The sequence below is a fragment of the Dysidea avara genome, chromosome 1, assembly GCF_963678975.1.
Source record: "Dysidea avara chromosome 1, odDysAvar1.4, whole genome shotgun sequence".
Lineage (NCBI taxonomy): Eukaryota > Metazoa > Porifera > Demospongiae > Dictyoceratida > Dysideidae > Dysidea > Dysidea avara.
The window spans coordinates 20,804,712-20,831,858 of record NC_089272.1 but is presented as its reverse complement, the minus strand read 5'-3'; the positions used below and the strand labels follow the sequence as shown (position 1 = coordinate 20,831,858).

At 35.4% G+C, this 27,147-nt stretch overlaps 1 protein-coding gene across 1 annotated transcript; it reads right to left on the bottom strand.

The window, feature by feature from the left end:
* Positions 1-203: 203 nt before the first annotated feature.
* LOC136258782 (1-phosphatidylinositol 4,5-bisphosphate phosphodiesterase beta-1-like) lies at positions 204-27,147 on the bottom strand. Its single transcript, XM_066052136.1, has 41 exons — positions 26,974-27,147; positions 25,458-25,538; positions 22,345-22,395; positions 21,072-21,341; positions 20,912-20,991; positions 20,519-20,572; positions 20,346-20,439; positions 19,931-20,040; positions 19,054-19,105; positions 18,855-18,957; positions 18,620-18,766; positions 18,327-18,487; positions 18,183-18,265; positions 18,046-18,130; positions 17,404-17,492; positions 17,168-17,263; positions 16,831-16,964; positions 16,536-16,574; positions 16,367-16,483; positions 15,856-15,916; positions 11,942-11,993; positions 11,750-11,815; positions 10,866-10,965; positions 10,714-10,798; positions 7,481-7,553; positions 7,379-7,430; positions 7,137-7,188; positions 6,976-7,078; positions 6,623-6,784; positions 5,540-5,744; positions 4,736-4,791; positions 3,875-3,920; positions 3,625-3,719; positions 3,511-3,576; positions 3,398-3,463; positions 3,060-3,152; positions 2,845-2,921; positions 2,241-2,321; positions 2,119-2,188; positions 1,986-2,072; positions 204-538 (listed from the first exon to the last, which is right to left on the bottom strand). Exons 1-41 carry the CDS (start codon positions 27,073-27,075, stop codon positions 506-508), a joined length of 3,729 nt encoding a protein of 1,242 aa, XP_065908208.1. The 5' UTR covers positions 27,076-27,147; the 3' UTR covers positions 204-505.

Genomic DNA, 27,147 nt, shown 5'->3' with positions numbered 1-27,147 from the left:
AGAGTATCTTGATCTCCCAGATGGGTTGTATATAGTTCAATTTCACCTTTTCTATCACCTATATTGTCAACCCTTGGATTCTCTTCCATACAGCAGCCATTAGAACTCTGTTTTCATAGAATATATTGCATGAAGTACCAGCAATCATGCCAATAATTTTTCAAAGTATAGTTAGCAATGAACCAATACTATCATACACCTCATTAACACTATATAACAATAATAATAAATACTATCAACATTACAAAAGCAAGTACGTACATGTGTGGCAGACAGGTTCAATAGTTCATTCACAAAAATTAACCAATGCCACATTATAGCAATAGAAATTTAGTGCTAGTTACATATATACAAAGAATGATGTCAGTGTCACTCTTACTAATTGAGCACTTCTAGTTATGTACAAAGGTCCATAATTACAATGATGATGATGATGATGATGAATGAATGAATTAATAAAAGTTGAATGTGTAAGGTTGTGCAACTCAAGATATTGCTAGTGATCTTAGTGCTGTGCTGACTGGTATCGATTCAAATCCTATATAATATGAATTACATGTGAGTCATAGCTAATGACTGCATATGAAACACAAAAATACTTGTACATATAAATTACACTACGATCAAAAAACTGGAACAAAAATATTGGTAGTTGACGTCACTACATAATGATGAATGGTTCTGCATAGGGGTGTACACCTGTATATATACGCAGAGGCTAAGCACCAACACCCCTTGTGTAGCAAAAGGGAGGAGTGCTATAAAAACCAACTACTGCATGTATATACATTTTACAGTTTATTTCAAATGATACACTATCAGTTAATATTGTGTGCCTGTGCATGCATGCTTACAAATGTGTACAAAGTTTGTTGACTTTGGCTGTCCAAAAACATTTATTACCATTTTAGTGAAAACAATACACATACTGTGTACATACAGACAGGGGCAAAGGTTTTCACCAGTGAATTTTGCTATGGGAAGGGCACGGTCACTTGTAGAAAGTTACTCTACAAATATGACCATCTCAGCAAAAAGCCAACTTGTTCGCACAACTCTAGTTGAAAATTCAACTTTTTGTGTACTTGCTTGTTTGTTAACTTTTTTGCAAAATAAAATTATTATGACTGGTGAACCCACGCATACTACATTTTAAAAAAGGGAAAAAAAGTACCATGTGCCCAGCTATCAATATCATCTAAAAAGTGAAGTATTGATTATGCTTCGTTGTCAGCTATGTTCAACCTGTTACACAGCAGTACGAATCAAGTACTGTTCGAAAAGCACCTCTGTAATCAAAATAGCCACTATGAAAAATACAGATGATTTCCATTATGAAGAGAAGCCATCTTGCACTACCGCCAAATTGACATCTTTCACTGTCAGCAAAGATGAATGGGACAAAGGAGGACACTGGTACGTCCATGAAGAATGCATTGTACATATACTGTGGTATGCCAAAAGACACGTGTCTGGCTGAAATGATGTAGAAGACCAAAAAAATCAAGCCCATAGCCTTAGCTGTTGTTGAGTTATGCTTGTCTGAAGGCATCAGTTACTCAGTCAGTTGAAAATTCTGTTTAATAATTTTAAATTCCTCAGTAACTTGTTGAAAGCATTTTGGGTCGATCTAAAAGGTTATTTGAGCTTAGTTTTAAATTTACCTACCCAATACTGCCCCATCGTCATCAGGGAAAGTGAGGCTGGTTTTTGGGTGATGTTTTTCATGCGCCATGCCCAAGCCTCTGTGGTCCCTACTATATAGTACTATCATACTGTATTCTTAGGTCAGTAGTAAATCACTAAATTCCAGCAGTCCTTTGTAGCCTTTATCTACCACACAGAATGGCAACTACAGTGATTCACACAGAATGTCTTTTTAACTATGGAAAGGATAAATAGTAATAGGTACACAAGAGGATGAAAAATGTTGATAGACAATTAAGCCAATACCTCTACAGAGTATACAATGTACACATTCCTACCTGCTCTTTATCACTCCTTAGCTGTTCTTGTAGTTTACTTTGAGTGGTAGCTAATCTCTTTAGCTCTTCAGCATGTAAGTCCTTTAACTGTAAGTTAACACAATTAAAACACAGCTTATCAAGTAACAATGACCTGTTGAATTTTTTCGGTGCATTTCTTGGCCACTTCAAGTCGTATATGCTTCATAGAAGCTTCACCCATTCTATTGTGACGAGTCAAATTATGACTACAATTATGTGCTATAAATGTCTTACTTCTTCTTTTGGTTGCCTTTCTTAGCAGATATTTGATCATAGTAACCTGAGATTACTGTCTTCTGGTAAGTAGCTAATTCTCTGTGGATGATACAAGCTTGGTTTAATGTATGTATGTACGTAACACATGTCATACAATAGTGAGATATTTACTATGTTTAGTTACATATATATTCAACTGTGTAGTCAGATTTAATAAACTGTTGTGACATGTTTGGAACAAGTAGTAAACACACAGTACTTTATTGGGAAACCACTCTGAGGTATCAACTCAAATAATACATTCCACAGCTTTGTTACAGTACGTATGTCCACTACATCTAATACTGTATTAACATTCTTGGTCTTTGTACTACAACATACAGTGAGGAATTAGACTCTGTGGGATCCCAAAGTTAGCTAGCTAATGGAAATTTTTGGGATCTCCATATTCAAAGTCTAGGAAAAAAGGTGTTGATCTTCAAAACTGGCTAAAGTTACATTACACCTTTTTCTAACTCAAACCATTCTCAAAGGCTGCATTCTTTTTTAATATAGACTTTTTGGTGCACGTAAATTTTATATAGTATACTTCATACAGATGGAACTACTTAAGTTAACTCACTTATCATGTATCTTAGACATTGTTTTCTTTTGCTCTTCATGCAGTAAATATAACACACTAGCAGTTTCTTTGTATCTCTAAGACAAGAAAAGAACCAATGTAGACAGAATCATTTTCAACTGTCTTTATAGCTATGTGATAATACGTACATTCCTGTTCTATGCACCACATATTGTGGACAGATCAAACACTACTCCACAGAAAGTAATGCTTACCTCTTCGGTGAGCCTGATTTGAAGTTCTCGCATTTCTTGCCGATATTTAGCTTCTAACTCAAGTTTGACAGCATCAAAATCCTTCTTTGGTGCCTGTAGAATATGAAGAAAAATATTACATTTCACTATTGCGACCGTCATAGATCTTCTGTCCCATTAATATATCATCAACAAATTCCTATGGTGATTACAATCTTTTAGTTAACAAACTAGATAAAAACTTGTAGTGGTAAGTTTTAACTCATGACATGTTGGACCATTCACAAACTACCAATCCTATCCATCTACATACGTACATATATCTACTATTACTAATGTAGAAATCAACCAATACTTACTACTGGTTCTAATGATCTTGACCGTCTCAACAATAAACCTGGTTTACTCTTTGCTTGGGAAAGTCTCTGCATAAAGGGATGATGTAATGAAATACAAAGTAAGACCTGCTTACCGTCTTATAATTTCTCTCCAAAATTCCACACTCTTTCTCTGCTCGTTTGTTAAATTTCAACATACGCTAATTATTGTGATAAAAGCAGAATCAAAATCACTAGCTATACCTTACCTTGCTGTTAGTAACTACAAGTTCACCAGGTTTAATAGCTGGAATGTTGCGCTTCTTTACTTGTGTGGGTAAGTCATCATCAATCATTAATGTAGCTAAACAGAACACAATTTGCATACATAATATGCTAAACTTAGGGAACCACAAATGACAATACGTATATACATCAAAATAATCTAAATGTTTAAACCATTGCCTGACGTTGATCATAAAAGTAATATTTACTGTACTATGTAGTGCAGTTACTCACTCAAAGTTGTCCGTGACTTCAGGACTTTGCTTAAACTATTAGGATTCTGAGGAAAAAAAATATCATATCATACTTTGCAAATAATGTATATAGGTGAATTATGTGTTGTACATTACATAGTGTATGGACTAGGAGGAGAAGATAATAAGAAGAGTATACAAGGGTGGATATATGTATACTAATTATGATAATTAAGTGCCCGTAGTTAATTTTCATTATTACCACTGTATAAACCAATCTTTCTGTTACTGTGTAGTGTTGTAGCTTCTAAAATTCTTGGCTTCTAGGGTTGAAATTTCAATTAACCATTCTGTAAATGGAATTTGAAAATGCATGAACATGTGGAGTTCTTGCAGATCCGGTCACATATACATATACTAGCAAATAAAACTAACATCATACTAGGCCAGTAGTGTACATAGTTATCAACCTTGTCCTTGACTCAGGGCTGGAGCAACAAATTTTAAAGTAGTCAGGTTGACATTTGACAATTATTGTACGGTGGGTACACTGTAGGACAAAGTGTACAAAGCACACACACACTATGCCTATACATACTACACCTGGGGGTATCCTTCCTGAAAAAAATTTCAAATAGTAAGAATGAATCTGGAAACCAATAAATACAAAAGCAGCAGCATCCAATAAAGCAAGTAATTCGACTACCCCATTAGATACATTGATCTTTACAAACAACAGGTTAAAGCACGATCAACTATACTAGTGGTACTGTCCTTGCCTTGGTTTTACCTCAAACTAGGATGATAACAGATAATGAAGCCATACTGGGATTTACATTGTTTGGAGATATAGATTATTAAATAATTCTAGTTACTGTGTACTATGTATTTATTTACTAACTTTTCCATCATCATCAACTATACGTTTTGGAGGACGTTGTAAGTCACATACATAATCTACAGAAAATACAAAAACATTTAGATTCATATCATTACAAGACGAATCTTATCCCATCAATTTTATGTGCACATTATATAATTACGACATCTCCTTCCATCATTCAAGGACTATTTTATGCAGTTAACTACAGTATGTACAAGTTGAGCTGGATCCTGACAAACAGTTAAAATTGAAAAGTGGCATGACAATTAATTAACATTTCAGCCAATCAGATGATTAAAGGCGACAGTAAAGGTGTTGATAACAGACCGGTATGGTTTGGCTCTGTTACAAGTACAGGAGACAGCCACAATAGACACTCTACTTTTATGTCTTCCCAAAGAAATGTATGGTAAAAATTTTAATTGACTGAATATTGCATCAGGCATTTGAATGAAAATTTTTTGATATATTTGTAGTGGGTCAAACAGTGCTACAAAATGAGCCAAATTTCAGGATAGTCTGCAGTTGCATCCATGAGTTGTTAAATATTTAGCTCAACGCATATATGCTAGAGGATAAGCATTGTGTAGAGCACTTCATTGACTTTGATTTGAACTTTAAAGATACTACCTGCATCAAGGCCATGGTATGTACCATTGTCATCCATGATTTACTTTGAATGCAATGTGCCAGTCAGTATTTATAAAATACAGACCCTGAATTTTCCCTTTGAAGTTATAATTGGCTACATGGTACATGTACAGTTGTACATTAACACTTGAACATACATACGCACAGAGCATTATGTACCAAACACACAACCTTTTAAATGATCAGGGATGTAATTCTCAATCCTTACAAAGACAAACAAAGAAGTCAACAGTAGTGGTTGACTATGCTTGTCTCTTAGGGTAACAAAACGATATCCAGATCTTATCATTGATAATGGTAGTATTCTCTGGCCAATAAGATCACCCTTGTCATCTGTTACTGAAAACCTCAATGAGCACATTTCTGGTAGAAATACCTACAGTAGTAAAAATATTCATTATTCAATAGCATACAACTACATATGTACATACATATGACCAGATCTGTGACAATATTGCAAACCTAAATTTACAATATAAAGCGAATACAATGGGTGAAATACCTTGCATATTATTTTTAAAGTCATAAATTTCTAAAACACCTTGTTCTAATCAGTGAAGAAATCACCTAGCAATAAAAACCTGGATATCATCTTATTCTCCTACCCAAAAGGAGCTCAAAACTGTTTATTGCAGTAGATACAAGGATATGCAAGTTATGTAATAGTTGTAGCACTTATCAGGCTGATAGGTGTGATAGCCTGTACAGGGAGATCAATCACCCAAGCCAATATAAGTGTAGCCACTGAATGTATTATATATGTATATCTAAAATTTTCAATTATGGGTCAGCAGCTAATACGTTCTGGTTATGATAAACAGACATATCCTAGAGATATCACGGATAATTTCGGTTACGCAAGTTTAATGTTTTAATCAGAGCTATTGAATCGTTTATGGAAAAAGTACGGAGTTCACTAAAGGCCTAGACAGGTAAGCTTGCTTGTAGGGTGGTTACTCCATGCAGAGTGGTAGCATATTCGAAAATGTGTGAAACGATTGATAAATAAGCTATAGTGCTAGTTTTCACCTTAGCCCAATGTTTTTCAACTTGTAGGATGGCGAGGATACCAAAACGCTCTCCTTATGAACAGGCCAGGTGAGCATTCTATTAGAAAATCTGTTTGCTGTATTGGAGCATTTACCCTTACAAGCCCTATACATAAAGTAAATGATGTTCATTTGCATGATTTACATTACCCACCTCATGTGTCATTATATAATATACATCAAAGGTATGTGTTACCTAACTGACCTGCTTGAATTCAAATTTCTCATCATGGTTGTCCCACTTTGGATGAGGACCAACTTGATAATGTGTCTTCATCACTCCCTTACGAAGAGTGTCCACTGGTAACCCAAACATCTCAATATCCACCATGTTAAGTCGTTCAGACAAGAACAATCCTGATAGTATCTGTGTACATAACATTAACAAACAAGTTGTAAACAGCAATTTATGTACAGCATATTAAAAGTTCATGAAAAAACACAATGTACCAGCCTAGAAATTCTAGTAACATAATGTTGATCAATTGAAGTAGACTACACAAAACTACAAGTTAATATTATGTTTATGATAACGATATTACATTTGCATGCACGTACCTTTATGGTAATTGTACTGGGAACTATATTTTCAAAACGCTGATCAAACATGTTGAAAGGTATCATTTTAGCATTTCGCAACACTGAAGGTTTCAATACATATCTGCAATTGACGAAATTAAATGTTAAACACTCCACTATGATAAAACGCAATAACTTACCCACACTTCAAATTCTGCTCAAATTTCCCATAGTTTAGTTGCATGGGTAAATCTATATTTATAATAAAATTGACAGAAGCAGTGAATTGAGAATCATTGTGCATTGTATGCTAAAATTTACATATTGATTTGATAGTACAGGAAGGTAGACAAATACAGTGTAATGATATAAGTAACTACATGTGTGTCTCATTGCTAATCTTGAATAGCGCTATCAACTTAGCATACTAACAATTACATACCTGGTGTCTGATAGTTTAATGCAATAATCTGACAACCAGCACTCCAGTACCACTGAAATTGTAGCAATAGTAACTTGTAAACAATTCAATTACTATACTAACATCTGGTAGGTAGTTGGATGAGTTAATCCTCTTTCCAGCTGGGTAGATACGAGAAAACTGACGAGCGTTATATCTTAGTGATATGTTAAGAATCCACACAGTATAATAGAGACATATAATATGGATAAACAATCGCTTGTAGCTGGAGATGATCCAAATATTAACCCGTCAATTATAGAATAACCTTCACTAAAATGTAATTTATTGCATCACGACTAACATGCTTGGTATGGGTGTAACCCACACAGTTATATGAACTAACTGCAACCATGTCAGATTGGTTATCAAGCACTACACAATTTGTAAATTAGCTTAACAGGTTCTAAGTCACGTGATATGCCATGCCGTCAAAGACTGAGTGGTCTAGCTGTACAAACTCCAGCCCACTGTTAGCTTATGTGCACATGTACGTATGTGTATTACTGCATATGGTCATGTATTACGTTCGTACTTTGTTACACGACTTACTAATTTAAACTATAAGCGGTAGAGTTGCAGTGATGCAGTGTGTAGACGTACTTATTGCCCATCCTATGAATTCCTCAGTTGCCCGCAATTTGTTCAAACTCATTCTTTCTATATGTGGCTGGATCTGTAAAAACCCAACACAATCGTGCAAGCCTAAATTTAACATTGAATACAATGGGTGAAATACTTATGTATTATTTTAAAATTCTGTAAATTATTAAATGCATTGCTCTTAGTAAAGACAGGAGGTAACAATAAAAACCTGGATATCAACTGATTTGCCTACTCAAAGAGGAGCTCGAACATCTTTGTTTCATTGCAGTAGACCCAATGATACACAAGTTATGGACATTTGTTTACGTCACATCAAAATGGTAGTACGCAATTGATCTTTCTTCACTGATTTCACCGTAGTAAAGAAAGGTGTTAAAAGGAGAAACTTATCCAGTAATCGACACCCCTATTCATGGCAAACACCATGGTGCAAATTTCAACTCTGAATGGCATTCTGTTTGTAAGTTACGTTATTCTCCCTATACTTGCTGTACAAATTGATCTTTCTGTTCTTGCTACTTTGTAGGGCTGTAACTCATAAAGTTACTGGCACATGAAGCTGAAACTTTGCCAGAACATACACTTGGCTAAGTAGATTATAAATATTTATTAAACATGAATTTGAAAAATGTGCGATTGTGTCGGATTGTTACAGACCTGGTCACATATAATAATTATGCGCTATTGTGGTGCCATTTAGAGTTGGGAGATAATTTAGACAAAAAGGTTATTTAGATTACTAAATCACCTATCGTAAACAAGATGATGTATTTGATTATCGAGATAATAGTAATCTTTGTAATCTATTGTACATCAACCAGTCAGTTGGAATAGTTTAGGCACTGATAAAGCTTAAGCACTGCTTTTGACTTTATACACTGTACGTAAAACTGTGTTTACAAAGCAGTCCTACGATGTCACACTATTATTGAGATAATATAGATTCAGACAAAATGGTTTGTCACTTATCAAGGTATAGGTTTACTACTATCGCACAGCCTTAGTAATTGTGCACTTGTTAATGAAAAGTAGGGGGTAGTTGCCCCTCCCAAAAAATGGCTTGAAACTTTGCAGCAGTTACAGCAGCACCACAATATAATAAGTGGTACTAATACACACTGTAGGAAGGGGAGGCTACTAATGTACTGGACAGCTGACTGACTTACATATGCAGATACAAGACATACAGCTTTAGTGAATCACATGATGCGTCCAATGGGAGCTCACAATCAATTCCTACACTTTTGCGCACACAGTTGAAGTTCATGTGAGGAATTGGTTTAAGAAGATGTGACCAGTCAGTTGGGGGTGTTGTTTCCAAAGATAGTTGATTGCTGTGATGATGTATGGGACTAGAGCAACGTGTTTTATGAATAAACGGGATGAGAACAGAAACTGTGTAGGGATATTCTAATTGGAGAGTAGCTATTGGTACTTTGGTCAATAGATCACTACTTAAACTGCAGTACATTGAAGGAAGGCTGCCAACATTTTATTTAATGATCACCGCGGTGCCTGTACTGTGATTCATTCCACAGCTAAATCACGTGATCTACTTATATTTGTTGATCACTCGACAGTATAATGGATTCAGGAGTCGTGGATGAAGTAAACAGTGACGCACTAAATGCAGCCATAGTGAATAGCTAGCTAGGTATGTATGCAGAACACATTTTAAAATTTGTCTAGTTATGTATGAGCACGTATGTGACCCTCCCCACTTAGTTCACACAATTACCGAATTGCTTTTACTTATTACAGCATTATCTACAGTGTCCAAGGAATAGATTAACAAAGTTTTATCCTATTATGGCAAGTGGTTTTGAAATTATAGTGCTAGACAATAAGAATAAAGAAATCAATTTGTACAGTGATTATACTGAACATCAACTACAGGCTCTTGCATTTGCAGCTATAACTTCCATTTGCATTATCTATGAATTGGGATTTGGCTTAAAAAGTTCACCATGAATTGGCAAATCAACTAATGTACAGTTTACCCTGTAGTCACTTGTGCATACAAGTACAGCAGTCCCTCGATTATCCGAACTTGCTGGGCTCAGGGTGTGTTCAGATAATCAAAAAGTTTGGATAATTAAAGCCCATTCATTTATATACAGAGCCTTGCTCAATTACTCTAATAGAACGCACATCTTATATAAAAATACTCTAATAGAGCAGTCATCACTACAGTTTGGATAACCGAAAGTTCGGCTAATCAATGGCCGGACAATTGAGGGACCACTGTATGAAGGCGTTGTAATGAACATTGAAGAAATGACAATCTTGTTTATGTCTAGCGCATCATATAACAAATATATGTGACCACCTCAGCAAGAACCCACCTAGCTGAACAAGTATACTTTTAAAGAAAAACAAAATAAAAAATAAAAATAGGTGGAATTATGCATGCTACAATATGCAAGTTTTAATCAAGCCAGTGCTTTGGAAAGTAATCCTCAAATCAATTAAACACCATCTTATAACATATACACCATCTTATTTGCCTGCTCATGGAGACTGGAGAGTTTCATCATTTCTCTAGCCCTAGTGACATAACGTGAGTCTTTTATAAATGGTGGCCTCACCATTGCTTTCTAGAGTGTGCAACAGCAATCAGAGCATTAACTGTATAGTTACTAAGATGAGAATGATAGTAAATTGACCAATCCAATTGTATTTTGTGTATATGCATGTAGCCAAAAGGATACTTTGCAAACTCAACAGGATAATCTGACAGATTCTGCAGAGCTTTATCTTCATCCATTGATGAGACATAATTCCAGTGGTCTCGTTCTAAACAAACACGTCATGTAAACAAAACAGTTTCATTTAAACATACTGATGAACCAATATTACTTACTTTCAGCAGCTTCAAAGCCTTCAAATTTAGCAGCAGTACAATAGTTCAACATATCAACTAGTGGTCCACCAACCAATGCCATACCCTCACTAACACGTCGCTGAAACAACAGAAATTGTTATAATACATGAAAACTGAAAATTCACATATAATATTGTCAGGAACTCACAAACACCACAAGGCTACACTTAAGGGCTCTTGATACTTTACAATATTGTACTTTGCATGGGAGGATCAAAGCGATGTCGCGTATCGTATTCTCCATGGAGCACTAATCAACTACATAACTGTACTGTAAGAGTCATACACTACAGTTATGCAGCTAATTGGGCAAATACAGTACAGTTATGCAGAGAATTTATTTAAGGAATGTTACATAAACAACACACTGTAAATCGCTAAAATCAGCCAAACTAATCCTACGAGTTCGTTCTACAGCTAGGAATACATTGTATAAACACTTACTGATCATCTCATCACAAGGCTTTTTAAACATGACTCCACTAAGACAGCACGATTGATCACTTGCGTGACATTGTAAATCGCTAAAACTAGCCAAACTAATCATATTAGTTCGTTCTACGACTAGAAATAGATTAGTTAAACACTTACTGATATCCTTATCACCGAAAATCGCAGCGGTTTGAGTACTAGAGAAAATCGCTCCGAGCCAGACGCGACCAGAAAGTACAATATAACACTTAAAGCACCGCCTTGCTTGTGTGTACAAAAATACAGTACTCGGGGGGTGTCTCGACACACACCCTCGTACTGTATTTTCCGTACACATGCACGGCAGTGCTTTAACTCTAACTTAAGGCCAATTTACACACTAGTATGTAAACATACAGTACAAACATATTTGTTTACATTTGTACACTAACCAACTGCATATTTCTTAACGCTTCTTCAGAACTGTCTGGAGTTAAAGTATCATCAGAATCTTGTTCCTAGTATGCATATGACATATGTTACTTGATCATGGTTATAGGGTGTATGTGTGATACCAAATATTTGTGCATTTACATAACATCATTCTCTCATGACTATCCTATTTGAAAAATATTACATTTTACCTTTGTTAAATCAGGTAACATCGTTATTGCTCCTCTCTTCTTATCCCGAGGTCTAGAACAACATAACTTGACATTCGTAGCACCACCAAATATATTTTAAATGTCCTTTGTATTTTGGTAATAAATGAAATACAAATGTTTCCACAGAAAGTAATTTAAACTCAAGTGCTAATTACCACACCCACTACTCAAACCAACACAAGACTTCAATATCATATAGTAGGGATCACAAAGATTTGGGCATAGCACATGAAAAGACATCACCCAAAAACCAGCCTCACTTTTCCCTGATAACGATGAGGTAGTATTGGTTAGGTAAAACTAAGTTCAAACAAGCCTTCAGATCGATCCAAAACACTTTCAACAAGTTGCTAAGGAAGTTCTTAAAATTATATTTAAAACAGAATTTTCTAGTGACTGACTGACTGACTGACTGACTGACTGACTGATGCCTTCAGACAAGCGTAACTCAATAATGGCTAAGGCTACAGGCTTGATTTTTTCACTGTTCGATGTCACTTCAGCTGGATACATTCTTTTCGGCATACCGCAGTACATATGTATTCTTCATGGATTTACCAGTGTCCACCTTAGTGTCCCATTCATCTTTGCTAATAGCGAAAGGTGTCAATTTGGCAGTAGAACATGATGGCTTCCCTTCATAACAGAAATTGTCTGTATTTTTCATAGCACCTACTTTGATTGCAGAGATGCTTTTCAAACAGTTATTGATTCATAATGCTGTGTAATGGGTTATAGAACTTTGCGTGGGCGAGATCAAAGGGAAAAGTGTACTTTAAATTTCGTAAAGTACACTCTCAGCCTGCCAACAGCTTCACCAACCACAAAGAGTGCTTTATTGCACCGCAAAGAGTGCTTTATTGAACGAATAAAGCACTCTTTGCGGTGCAATAAAGCACTCTTTGTGGGCAATAAAGCACAGTTGCCCACGTGCCTTAGTGTAGGCTAATAGCCTATGGGGCTCGCGCCAGTACGACTAAATCACCCAAGCCGGTGAAGGCTGATAGCCTCGCTGCGCTAAGTGATCAATCACCCCAGCCAATGCGAGTTCTACCACTGGATTGCTTTTATAGACATACCTAAATGCTTCGATGATCAGTGGGAGAAGGTAACGTTGCTGTTACGTTTGTTAATGGAAATGGACAAGTCCTGGAGATATCACGGAAATACTTCACCATGTGACTCACAATAGAATCGATTGTGGGTTGCGAGCAAAACCTGCCAAAAGACGCCATGAACGTCTACCATGCCAAACTATGGTGAACTACGTGTGAGTTACTTTGTTAAACTGGTTTGTGTGTGTTCAGGCTGCTAATAGTTCGTGCAATGCGTGTTAATTACGAGTTCTAGTGTATGGTGAAGCTACACGAGTAGAAAGTTCCATAAATCATTTAAAGCATAGCCTTACTCGTGCTATATGAAAAATAAAGCACTCGGCTTCGCTTCATGCTTTATTAGCATCTCGGCCGCTATGCTTTAACATATACTTAAACATAGCTGACAACAAAGCGTAATGGATACTTCACTTTTCAGACGATAATTAATAACTGGGGTGCACAGCACCATTTCTTTCTTTTGATGTGGTATGCGTGGGTTTACCAGTCATAATAATTTTATTTTACAAAAAAGTTAACAAACAAGTACACACAAAAAAATGGAATTTTCAACTAGAGTAAGGACCGTGGTACATCAATAAAAAGTACTGAAACAAACTGGAGTAGTGCATGATATTAAATCACAGTAAAACAATAAAAAGTGTTAATTTGCACTTTTTATTGTTTTACTGTGATTTAATATCATGCACTACTCCAGTTTGTTTCAGTACTTTTTATTGATGTACTATCCGGTCCCTACTCTAGTTGAAAATTCCAATTTTTTGTGTACTTGTACTGTTTACACAGCTTGTTTTCCTTACACAGACTTTACGACAATATTCTAGACACATGCAAAAAAACAATTTCATACATACACAGAGTAATGGTTATAACTCTCTAATAAAAAAAGCACCATGTTATATTTGCTCAGCAACACAGTATTGTTTGTTTGAAGGCCTTTTCACACTATACTCCAGCACGCATTAAATCTGGATTAACTTATTTCACATTAGATGCACTTCAATATTAAGTTGTTTTCAATGTGAATTAAACTACATGGGAAGATACTTTCACGTGGCTGACGCAAATAATTATATTGGTGCTACTTTCATGTGATGATAAAATGTGACCATCTCAGCAAAAACCCAACTTATTTGCACAATTAATTTTTTTTTATTTCCTCAGCATTATCTGCAGTGTCCAAGGAATGGATCACCAAAGTTGCAGCCTTCTGTGGTGAGTAGTTGTGGAGTTATAGCGCTACACAGTAGGAAGAACAAGATAATCGATTTGTACAGCGACTATACTGAAAATAAACTACAAGTGCTTACATTCGCAGCCATAACTTCCGTTTTGATTAGTGTACAACGTTGTAATTTGGCTTACAATGTTCACCATGGACTAACACATCAACCAAGGTATAGTGTTAGCCCTGTAGTCACTTGTGCATATATGGATATGAAGGCAGTTTAGTAAAAGAAATGATGATCTTGTGCACGTTTACCGCATTGTAAACAAACGCATGTGACACTCACACCGTTGGAGCTACAGAAACGAAACAAAGACTTTCGAACTCTCCATGAGCAGGCGAATGAGATGGTATATAGTTTTAATCGATTTGTGTCTTCCTTCTTCCAGTACTGGCCCAATAAAAACTTGCGTATTATTTCTTGTGGCATGCATAATTTTATGAATTATTTTAAAATTGTTTTTCTCAATATGCATGCTTGTGCGAACAAGGCGGATTTTTGCTGAGATGGTCACAAATGGTACATATGTGGGGTAGACTGGAGTAGCAAAGTTACATAAGCATAATATCACTTGGGGTGAAAGCAAAGTATGAAACTGTAACCTCTGAAGCCAGACTACCCCACTTGCATGCAGAGCAGATTATAACTAGTCTTTGTTGTAATGTCAGATCAAAGTCAAAGTTGATCTGACATTGTATGATAATGAATGTGCTAAGCAGTAGCACGCGTAAGCATGTGGATCTGGGGCATGCCTTTCTCAGAAAATTTATGCTTGGAGATAACAAATGATGAGTGTTTTGACACCCAAAATTCCTTCAGCAGGCAGCCATGCACTGCACCATTGTTAAGCCACATAGTAAATCTATATACATAATAATAATATCATGAATGTTTGTGACATGTATCTTGGTTCATAACCTATAGCAATTATGATCATATGCTACAGAATGTTTAAAAGCCCTTGTGAAGCCACTACAATGGTATGTGAATGTGTGGTAGAATGGTGCAGACTACACTTCATTGGGTTTGATTCCAAGTCAGATGACTTACCCCCCCCCCCCCACCGTTTTTGGGACCTTTTAGGTACACCTTTTAAGAAGCTCTTCGACTGTTCTAATAAAATAGCTGACTGTTATACTAGAGTAAATTGATGATTGTTTTAGTGTAAAGTGGTCAGCCATCCTTGACCGGTTCAATACGTTATTGGATGTTCTTCGAGCTAATTGGAAGGTAAATTTCGATGGCCAACTGTTATAATCTGGTCTGCTTGCATGTCATCTCTTTTACAGTTCTGCTATCCTAAACAGAAAGCGCCACCATTCTTGTCTAGTGAGAAGATGTTTCTGCCCTACGTTCCATAAAATATATAAGCAGAAATCTAGGAGGACAACTGTAACTCCATTTTCTTTTCCTTAGTGTATAATTGAATGAGTCTTCCTATACAAGCACCACCAACGTATTTGAAATTGACTTGCTTTGGTGAAGATACATTTTATTAATTAAAGCACATCAAGTGTGAAAAGGCCTTAACACTGACGCAATACTTCACCTTGGCAGTGTGCTAAAGTCAGGAACTATCCAGTTTTCTTCTGAAGAGAATTCAGCGGTTTCTGTGTGATAACAATGTGTCAATAAAACTGTGTATGGTGTTTATAGATTCATGTTAGCCATAACTATACAAGTTCTAGATGTACATACAAAGTAATATACTAGTAAACTATTGCAAAAAGTGTAAATTACTTCAGTTTGTGTACAACAGACTAGTTATGGGTGTTCACAGATTCTTCTAGCAGTAAATCTGGTGAAATAAGCCCTACACATAGCAGCTACCCGTAGTCTTGGATTTGAGATAGCTGTTCACTGTCAAAAAAGTGGGACATGCTGCCAGACTGAGTGTTCTTTGTTTGAAAAGTTACATTTGGTCTATTTTAACAGATGAACCGATTCCTTGTACAAGACAGCTGCTTAATAATGGAGTACGTTGACACAAAAGATGATTCAAAACAAGTCCTTTTATTCCTAATACAGAGAGGCAAAAAAGACACACAGGGAGAACATACCATTTTCATCAATAGAACTCAGTGATTTCATAGCCATCATTTTACCCCTTTTGTGTGGATTACTACCATCCAATGGAAATTGGTTCATTCTCTGTCCAGTAGCTGAGTCTAACATCACTGTGTAGGGAATGAATATTGTTAATAATAACTCTCACATCAATTAACATACTGATTTCGCCTGTTGGTTTCTTAGAGGTGTTCTCCACATCTACATAATATAAGAATGTTAGTGTACATATGTATATGACATATCTGAATAGAACAATTAAACAATGTAACTACCAGTAAGGCTTTTCAAAGTGAATTTAAAAGAAAAACATAATTCCTTACATATATGTACTCTTGCTAATTACGTATGTTGTGTTAAGTTCATAAAGAGAACTATCAACACCTATACAATGTTTAATCCAACAGATGCATTAGTCCAGCAACTTATTAATAGATTTATTAAGAATGTAACTTACCATTGTCACTGGTGTTATCATCACCATTAACTTCAGGGGTACCATTAGCAGTGTCTTCATCGTCTGATGATGATGATGATGATGATGATGATGATGTGTTAGCAACATTAAAATCTACCGCCGAATCACTCTGACTATAGTAAGAGAGATCAGTAAAACTGTTCAGTATGTGCCACGATATACAGTATGTGCAACAAAACAAATGAGTAAAGTAATGTAATACATAGAACACCATATTGTATTATGCATACAGTGTTTATCCCATATACACAATGGGTTAATTTAAAATGTAATAACTTGTGGGAATATTCAGCTTCACACTTGATGCTAAACTCACGTTCGTCTTTTCATCCCCATGACTGCCCCATTCAATAGAGCTGGGTTCATTGGACACACAGCACCTTGTCCTTCTGAAACAGGGCATACGTCCAGCCTGTACAAATGGATGTCAATAACACAACTTTGGTTAAATATTATGTATATAAAACTACTAGACTGAAGATTAACTGTACTATGGTATTATCAATTTTGAACATACGTATTATATGTCTAAAGTTCACGTATGTAACTCACTCTTTCAGTTTCTTTAATTTGATTTTGTCCTTCAACAAAATTTTTCCTTTCAACAGTTCAGGTGATGGCAGTGGGACTCCTGGTTCTAACTGTGTAGTGTACAGGTAAATGATAGACACTCTATAATAAGGTACATACAGTGGAGAGTTGATTTTCACATCTAACATGGGGGGCAGGGTGCTTGAATTGATAACAAAAGCTTAATTTCTGGATAGGCTAGTTCATTCAGTGTAAGGACCATGATAAATGAAGATCTCGTGATTGGAATTACAGTGGTAAGTTTAACTACTCTATTAGAGCATACACTTACAATTAACTATTACCAAACACTCTAATTAAACAGTCACTCTTCTTGACTTTCAGATAAATGACATTTTTGTTCAGACAATCAATCCACCACTGTAAATAATGTATATATTGAGCACTACTACTAGCATTCAAGCTTACATGTAGGTATGTATCTAGTGCCTGTAATTATAGATCACAAATACTACAAACAGTTTGATATGTTCATGTTGTTTAATGCCTAGACATTGAATTTCAGATTCAAATATAAAGATAATAATAACATTCTTATTAATCAGGAAAATATATGGTGTATCATAGTAAACATGTATGTATAAATGCTCATCACAAACTAACAGGGTATCCTTCGAGTGGTTCCTTCAGCAAACGTTCCCCAAACGTGATTGTGTACAAGAATGCCATACGACTTAAAAGATGTGGCCTAAATTATTCACATGATAAAACAATGATATAATCATTGTTAACACACTCACTTGTCAACATGGTTCTCTATGGACAAGATCAAAGGATAATCAGTAGTGACAAATGCAAAGTCTCTTATAGCCTGGAGCACTTTCTGTAAAGAAGAGTAAAATAAGTTATAGCTTTTGATACACCAGCTCACTAATTGTGCCTACCTCAAAGGACACAGTAGTACAGACCCATACACCACTCATAAATCCATGTGTTATAATAATATCATCATTTTGGACCCAGCAGTCTAATTCTACACAACGACATCCTTGTAAGAGACACTGACGATAAATCTCAACTGATGACTGGCCATTAATCTGAGCACCTAACAAAAGAAATACACACTCTTTAAGGTCACATTTGGGCAGGGTTTTATTTAACCAATACGACCACCCACATACGTTGCTTACTGAATTTGTTTTACATTTGAAAAAAAGATGATTGTTATTTCTCTTACCAGCGCAGTATGTGTTGTGTGAAGAATTGATATAATAGTGTGATAGTGGTTGACTCATGTCCATCACTAAACCCAACTGAGCTATATCCACCAGGTTGGATTCCTCACTAGCCAGGAAACGCCACATACCCACTGGAGTGAGTTTACCTATGGATAAGGATATTTCATACGCCAACATCATGGTAACTCTTATCTAAACACACACTGGTCAGAAAGACTAAACTACTGAGATTACCAATTTCACTGCCATTTGGTTCTAGCGTATGAATGATTTCTGTGGCTTTAGTTTTCTTGTGGTACTCATTGATCACCTCATTATCCCGAGGGTCACGTTGTACCTGTAGTTGTGATAGAGTGATGATACTGCGTAAAGTACACTAAGTCATACAGCCAATGTAAAGAAGATGTTTGACAAGCACAATTTGATTTTTAACCTTATTCAGAAATCTAAGTAACTTTATTTCATCCATATTAGGCACCTTGCAGCTACAAAAAAAAAAAAAAAAAAAAAACTTAGCAAGCACATACATACATTTTTAGATACATGTTTCTGACTCCCTGCATTTATAGGCCTAGAGGTCCCTAGACTAAAACCCTGCATATTTTTACTGGCTTCAATATGCAACAGGATCTATCAGTGGGATGGAAGCCCACAAAGAGTATTTAATTGGTCTCTTGAGAAAAAAATGTATGTATGCAGTGTGTGTATGTGGGTGCAAGCGTACATATGGGTAGATGTGGGTGACTACATATAAGATATTAGAGACCTACACATGTTATAGAAACCACATGTTAGTTGAGAGAGACAGAGACAGAGGCACAGAGAGACACACACAGAGACACAGACAGAGATTTAATAACCATGTAGTTGAGACTGTACTTTTTACATATGCTTAACTATTTCAAGTTCTTGTACACCTGATATACCAAATTAAATTTACCCAGGGAAAAATATCTTGCAACGTTTCCAAGATTCTTGCAAGAAATGGACATTTTGCAAGATTCATGCAAGAAAAGGAAATTTTCAAGTATTTGCAAGGATCTTGCACTGCAAATCTTGCAAGATATTTGTCCTTGGGTATAACACAAAGGTAAACAATTAATGAAAGTTTCGGTGACTAAAATTTGGCAAAATTTGATGACTCAAAAAGGAAAATTGGATGTTCAATGTTGGCTGCAAGGTAAAATTGGCAAACTTTTATCTACCAACTTAAATTCCATGCTAATTCATTAAATTTTAGTTGCACAAAACTTTCGTCATTTATGGTAACAGAGAAAACAATGACAGGCCAAACTAATGATGTTACTAACCCTTGTTCCACAAACACAGCTTGTACTAGCTCATTACAGTTAGCAACTCTACTGATCATATCTTCAACAATCTCATCAGTGAGTTTATCCACCTCAATATAACAATCATCCTATATGTACATAATGTGAATAAGTACAGGAATTCTTATGAATTTTAATGTAAGCGACAAGGCTGTATTCAAATACTCCAATAATTATTATGATTGTACCATCTCAGTTATAACTTTATTATGACACACAATACTGTGAAACAACTTTTCATTCAAGAACAGAAAAGAAGTTGGATAATAAGGAGAATGAAAGGTGCAAGCCATTGAACAGTAACTGCATTTCTTTCTGTGTGTACCTACAAAGACACATTTCATGGATGGCCAATAAAATAAAATAATTATTGAGTACAACAGTTGTTACTTACTCCACATTGCATAATAGGAACTTTATGAACTTCAAGAGAGAACTTGATGGACTCCATTCTTGTTTTTGATTTGCCGGTTAACACTCTGTCTATCCTATAAACACACAGCAGTTGTAACAGTTACAAATTTTCACATATATAAAAAAGCAACATATAATACATACACAACTTACGTTTTCAATTGCAGTTGACCGTATCCATTAGCATGTAGTGACACTTTCACCTTCCTGTATAAGAGTATGTATTGTAAGATACACATGTGTACACAACTGTTAATACATTCTTACAAAAGTGCTGTAAATATCAAACGAAACAGAACAATAGTGACAAGTTTGAGTAATTAATAGATGTTGCTAAAAGCACAATCTGCTACAGACAGAAATGCAGTGGTTTTAGGTTTAAATTATTAAAAAATTTCATGATTTAAGCAACACGATTAATAACCTTAGCTTATAATTGAGTGACTCCTATTATCATACACAGGTACGAAAAACTTAGACTGACCAGTAATCTAACTGTATATATACACAGAATATATGTAACATATTATGTATTAGCTTGCATACATTTTCTTCACCATATTCGACATGCTGCAGTTCATATGATAGAGATTATGTGTCAGCGTATTGACTGCCACCATCCACTCCTAAAAATACATTTAACATAGTGACTTGTGTATGGGAGATGTAGGTCTACACTTCAGTGTCAAAATATTCATTTACTTACATTAGCTAACTCAGAATTCTGAGCAACCAGTGTAATAAACTCCAAACTGGTAATCCCATCTTTCTTGTATACCAAATGTAGTATAGAGTCCTTCACTTCATCATCATCATCTTCATCATCACCAAAGTAGTCCCTTTTAAATGCCTTTGCTCTATCAACACTTTCCTTTCTACCAGGCCTTTCTCTTGGAGCACTTTCCCTTCTGCCAAGTCTATCTTTCATATTGGATTCTTTTCTACTAAGTTTCTCTTTGAGAGCATCACTGGATTTCTGTACATATGAACACATCAGATATCAAAAATGTACACTATAGTATAATTTCATTAAATAAACTATTAGGATGTCATTCTAACTTCATGTGAAGACATTTGTTACAAGGAGTTTAGAATTTGGTATGGCTTCAAGCACATTTTAATTAGCCACGTAATGCATAGTTCACTCCCATTATGGTAGTTATTTACTGTTAACATTCCTAATATGGACTGTAGAACAAAATTCTTTGGTAAATCAAAGAAGCCCAATGACACTATGCTCTTTGGGTTTTGTCTTCTGTGTCGTCAAAAAGTAATAAACCCATGTACTGGGAAGTTGTTGAAAAGTGAGAATTATAAAGTAAACCCTTTACATGCTCTTCTGTATATATATATAAAAAAATGTGGATATTATCTAATGGAAATAAGAACACTTACACGGTCCATTTGCCTGCACAAAGTAAGAAAACATAGTTTGACAAATAGTTAGTACTTATCACTCACTCCTCAGTATAATACTTCCTAACACATTAGATGATGAGTTGTGTGATACAATGGTTGCTATACAGTCTGATCGATTCGACAAGCTGAGTAATTAGTAGACTGCTTCTAATTGATATTAACACTTTACTGGGACTGTATGAGAAGGGTGTGTTTGTATAACTCCCTATACACCTACCACTAATACCAGTAGCTAAGACATTACTGGAATAGAAACTTGTAGTCAGTGAAAAATAATCTACTAAATTAATTAGGTATCAAAGCTACCATACATAGAACCATAGACAGAAATGAGTAAATAAAGAAATAACTTTGTAATGACATGTATATATATTCCTATATTATTAACACAACAATATTGTTTAGAAAACAACACATACACACAGCAGTAAAAATTAATCATCCTAGAATCATGTGTAAGTATTAAAATGCATAACAGTTCCAGTTATATTACTGTACATCAAAGCATTTACTGTGTTCGTATACATACGCATTAGTACATACCGTATGTATTTACTCACCTCAGCTATTCTGACATCACTGATCTGACACAAATCCCAATACAACGCCTCCTATAACAATAATATAACTACTTCATGTGATGTTAAACAAAATCCTATAAAGATAAAAGTGAACTGGTGACCAGCTATATAGGTGGCCAACCATAATATTAGACCTTGCCTCCTTAATCCACTATTTGACAGTATATCAACACATTGTCCTGGCTCATTAACATTATACATGACCCACTCATGGTCAATTACACACAATTGGTCGGCTATTAACATTATTGAAGATTTCCAGGTAGTAATTAATGAACTATGTCAACCATTAATAGTAAAACCAAGCCAATAATTTATAGATGACAAAACCATTTTATGGCTTGAGGAAGATCAGAGGAGGTTGGTCACACGTTATCAATCATCTTGTGATCTCAAAGAAAGGGTTGAACTAATTCAACCTTCACACCTCTTAATATTCTAAAAGACAGATTTTATATCCATACCAGAGCATCCCAGCACCCTTACAAACTTTCAGTACAATGCGCTGCTTTCCTAGCTGCTAAACAAGTTTTAACACCTAGAACAATGTTTGGTTGTGTAATTTTACATCATAGGCTTATGACACATGACCAACCTCCTCTGGAGTAAGATGGTAAGATTTGTCTTTGCTATATATATAGTACCTCATCTATATGTACTCCATATATACAAGGTTATGGGAGTAGCTGTGTGATGGGTATGCTTAAGAATGCATGTTTCCTCATAGTTTTTTAAAAGTTTCCTCATTGTTCCTTAGTAACACATCATGACACGTCACTGATATTCACAGACACTTATATGATATCACTGTTATTGGATATATTTACACATAATATTCAACTCATATATTTGAAAACCCTATGCTAGACAACCGATAAAATTACTATAAGTTGCACTACTTATGTCCTAAATGGAATATCTAAATTACAAGGTGTTTAGATAATTTCACTGATATCATGACATAATAAACATTGAATGGATTTAATACCAGACTTTAGTGAGTTAGTTACAAATATCCTCAACAGCAATGACAGTTCTGTTCTTTTCCGCATGTATCTATGTTCCATTGAAATGTTCATTGTCTATAACTTACGTACTAAACTTTACACTACAACATCACAAAATTATGAATAATAAATGCTAGTGAAACTTGTAAGGATAATTGATTGGATTGTGATGTTCAGTTTGCATTTTTTATAAATTATGTGTACACAGACAGATGGCTATTCAGACCAAACAAAATATTACTAGTACTCAGTGTGGGTGATGAGTGATCATCACTTTGATCCTCCCTTGTTGTCTGGGATAGTTTGCTAGTCACTCTGACTCCACTGAGGACTTTCTGGTTATGATAAACCTGAGCTGCTAGAGTGTTGTATTGGCCACTAATACTCCACAAATATCTACTAGGTTAAATCATATCTATTGTCCTAAACTTAACAAAGCTAAGTAAAGCAGTGGAAATGTGTAGTCCAATTGGTAGGAATCACTGCACCTCATACTGAAAGCTGGGAGCTCCTGGATCTGGCCCACAACAGTAAACTAGGGTGGATCTCTACAATTACGTAACTGCATAAGATTTCTAGAGCACTTGTACAACAATACATCATCTATAATACTTGTAGTGTGCTAACCAATCCTCCACACATACACTTATAATTGGATACATGAAGACCATGTCTGGGCCTAGAAGCAAAGACTACTGTACAGAACAACATTAGGTATGAAAATTAACTGTTGTGTAGATGTAAAAGTGTATTTTGATCATGTCCGTGTCTGCTCATATTCGCCCTTTCCAACTACCCTAAATACAGCAGTGATTAAAATGAGATACACGAACCAAGGAACAAACAGAATATTTACTACCAGAGCTAATTTTATAAGTACCCAGGCGAAAAATGAGTTTACAAAGTTGCAGCTAAGTTCATGCATACATACAAGCAGCCTATTCTGCAGTAATAGCTTTGTTACAGAAATGATGAATTGTAGTCCAGCAATATGTGACCAGATCTGCAAAAACCCAACACAATCACGCAAGCCTAGTATAAAGCAATGAACACAATGAGTGAAATACTTATGTATTAATAAAAAAGCCTGTTCTTATTGAAGAAAGGGTCTAACAATAAAACAAATATATTGTCTTATTTGCCTACTCAAGACGAGAATCTTTGTAACACTGCAGTACACCTAAGTTAAGGGCATTTGTGTACGTCATGTCAAAGCGATAGTATGCAATTAATGTTTTTCACCGATTTTGCCTTTGCATGTAGCGAAGAAAGGTGATACAAAAAAAAACGCAGCAATTGATTCCTATATTCATGACAAACATGATGTTTCAAATTTCGACTCCCTATGTTATTGTGGTCAAAAGTTACAACCGTTTTAGTTAGCACCTGTAATTTATTTTACCTACTGTATAAATAGATTCTTCTGTTGTTGCTATTTTGTAAGGCTGTAGCTCCCAGAGTTACTGACACATGATGCTGAAACTTTGCTAGGTGAGATACACTTGGATAAGTTGATCATAAATCAGGGATTCGAAAAATGCACAAGTGTGTTGGCTACACCAAGCGTCCACAGCTAATATTCTCTAATGAGCTTGAAATTATCATGTAAAAATACATCAGATCTGCTAGTTGTTGTTTTGTATATTGTATGATTTGAGTAGTAAAATAGTAATTTATATAAATGACTAGCCTCTTTCATTATTGCTTATACCACAGGCCCATCTGAGAGATGCCTGTCTGTTCCCACAGTTACATATGCTCTACTATGTCATGTATACATTCTGCTAAATAAAGATAACAATTTACATGCAATCAATTATATCATTTTTAGGACAGTATTCCAAACAGTTGGAATTTTTGTTTGGGTACTTCAATGTAAGCAACTAGCTAGCATTAAATCAAAACTTTATAAACTGTGTACCTATAATAATAGTTCTATTATTTGATTTAAAAATAGCTACTAAAATTCTACTCAAGCAGTCATAACGTAATTATAATTACTAATTACAATGATCACTCATGCTGGCACTCAAGCAGTAAGTGAATGCTACACCTAACAATTGTGATCACAATAACTACACAAACCTTGCTCTTATCACCACGAGCGTACAAATAAAATCCATCAGGATCAACTTTGAAAATGAGGGGTATTCCCATCTGATCATCCTATAGGAAAGATTAAAATACGTAAACACAACATTCAAGATTAAAATTTTTTAGCTAATAGATATTTGCTTTAAAATTTAAATCCTGCTAAAGTTCCTAGTGGATATCATGTGTGGAAGCCATAAATGCAATGGCAACTGGCAAGACAGAAACTAGGGAACCTAGTAGAGAACAGGTACAACAACACTGCGTGTTCATACTTACTTAGCCACACATAAAGCACTCAACAATTTAACAATACTATCAAACAGACCAGACTATCAATAACATATTCACAATACAAGAATGAAGCAGACTATATGACTGGTGGTGAATAAACAACTGTTCTATGCATGTACTATATAGACACAAAGGCTTTCCATGCATTGTATACAGTGTGTTCTTGAGATTCCTCTTGACTCAATTATAATCCCATAATATACCACAACAGTACATCCCCTGGTAATTATATATACACATCAGATATGTGTTTATACAGAGTAGTGTTTACCATCAACAGTGATTCAGTAGAAATCTAGGTGTACATACACGTGTAAACAACCTTATGAATTCTTCTGTGCTCAGTACACAACATGGTATGATTTGGTATGGCTGCCACAAGATAAATTTCATACCCCCAAGGAATTAACATCTCATTTTATTGGAATCATGTACATGGAATATTATACATACTGCAGAATTTGATAAAGCCTACAAGTGAAATTTATATCACCCTCAATAGTGTTTAGCTTGGTAACTAGAATGAAATATACATTTTGTAAATGAGCAACCAGTATAGGAAACTATTGACAGTTCTTGGCTTGTCCATGACAAAGGCTTGCTTTTCAGATGACAGAATCAAATGTCATGTTTCTAATATTAAAGTAATCACTAACATACATATATGGCCTACATGGTAACTCAATATAATAAATTGTACCCATTAACATCCTCTAAACAAGCAACGTTGATTTTGTATCCCCTAAGGGTTTGGATAATAAGGGAGCTGCAAATGTTCTCAGCTATGTTACAATCTCCGAGACCAAAAAAATAGTTAAATGGAGCACATTGGTTAATATGTAGTTATGTGATTTTTCTTTTTTCTTCTGTATTTTAATTGAAAACCTGTATTAAATATTTTGTTATTTATATTAGTTAGTCTGATAAAATTTAAATTACATACAGTACAACCAGTATGGGCTCCATGTTATGTGCTACACGCAGTCAGTAGTACAGTTCTTCTTGATACTGACCAAATGCCCTGGCAAGGTAATTTAATAAAGTGACATGTGGTGTCAATACCTATCATCTAATTTTGCTGTGAAAAGTACACAAATATGATGTCAGAATGGAATGGCCTTGAACAGTGGCCCTACTGGCAGTACAAAAGGCGAGGATCACCATTAAGTTTGCATCGAATACTGTGCGAGCTCGCGGTCGGGCCAATTAAACTCACCCTGTCCCATCTCCAAAGCGGTGTACCACTAGTAAGTATTTCGGGAACAACTGGTTTGAGTGCTCGCCGCTTGTTGTTAAATCCTATTTCACTCGCCATCATCGAGCTTTTCCAACTGAACGATCGGCGAGACGACCTTGTCAGTTTTAACAAATAATTCACGTGATTCACTTC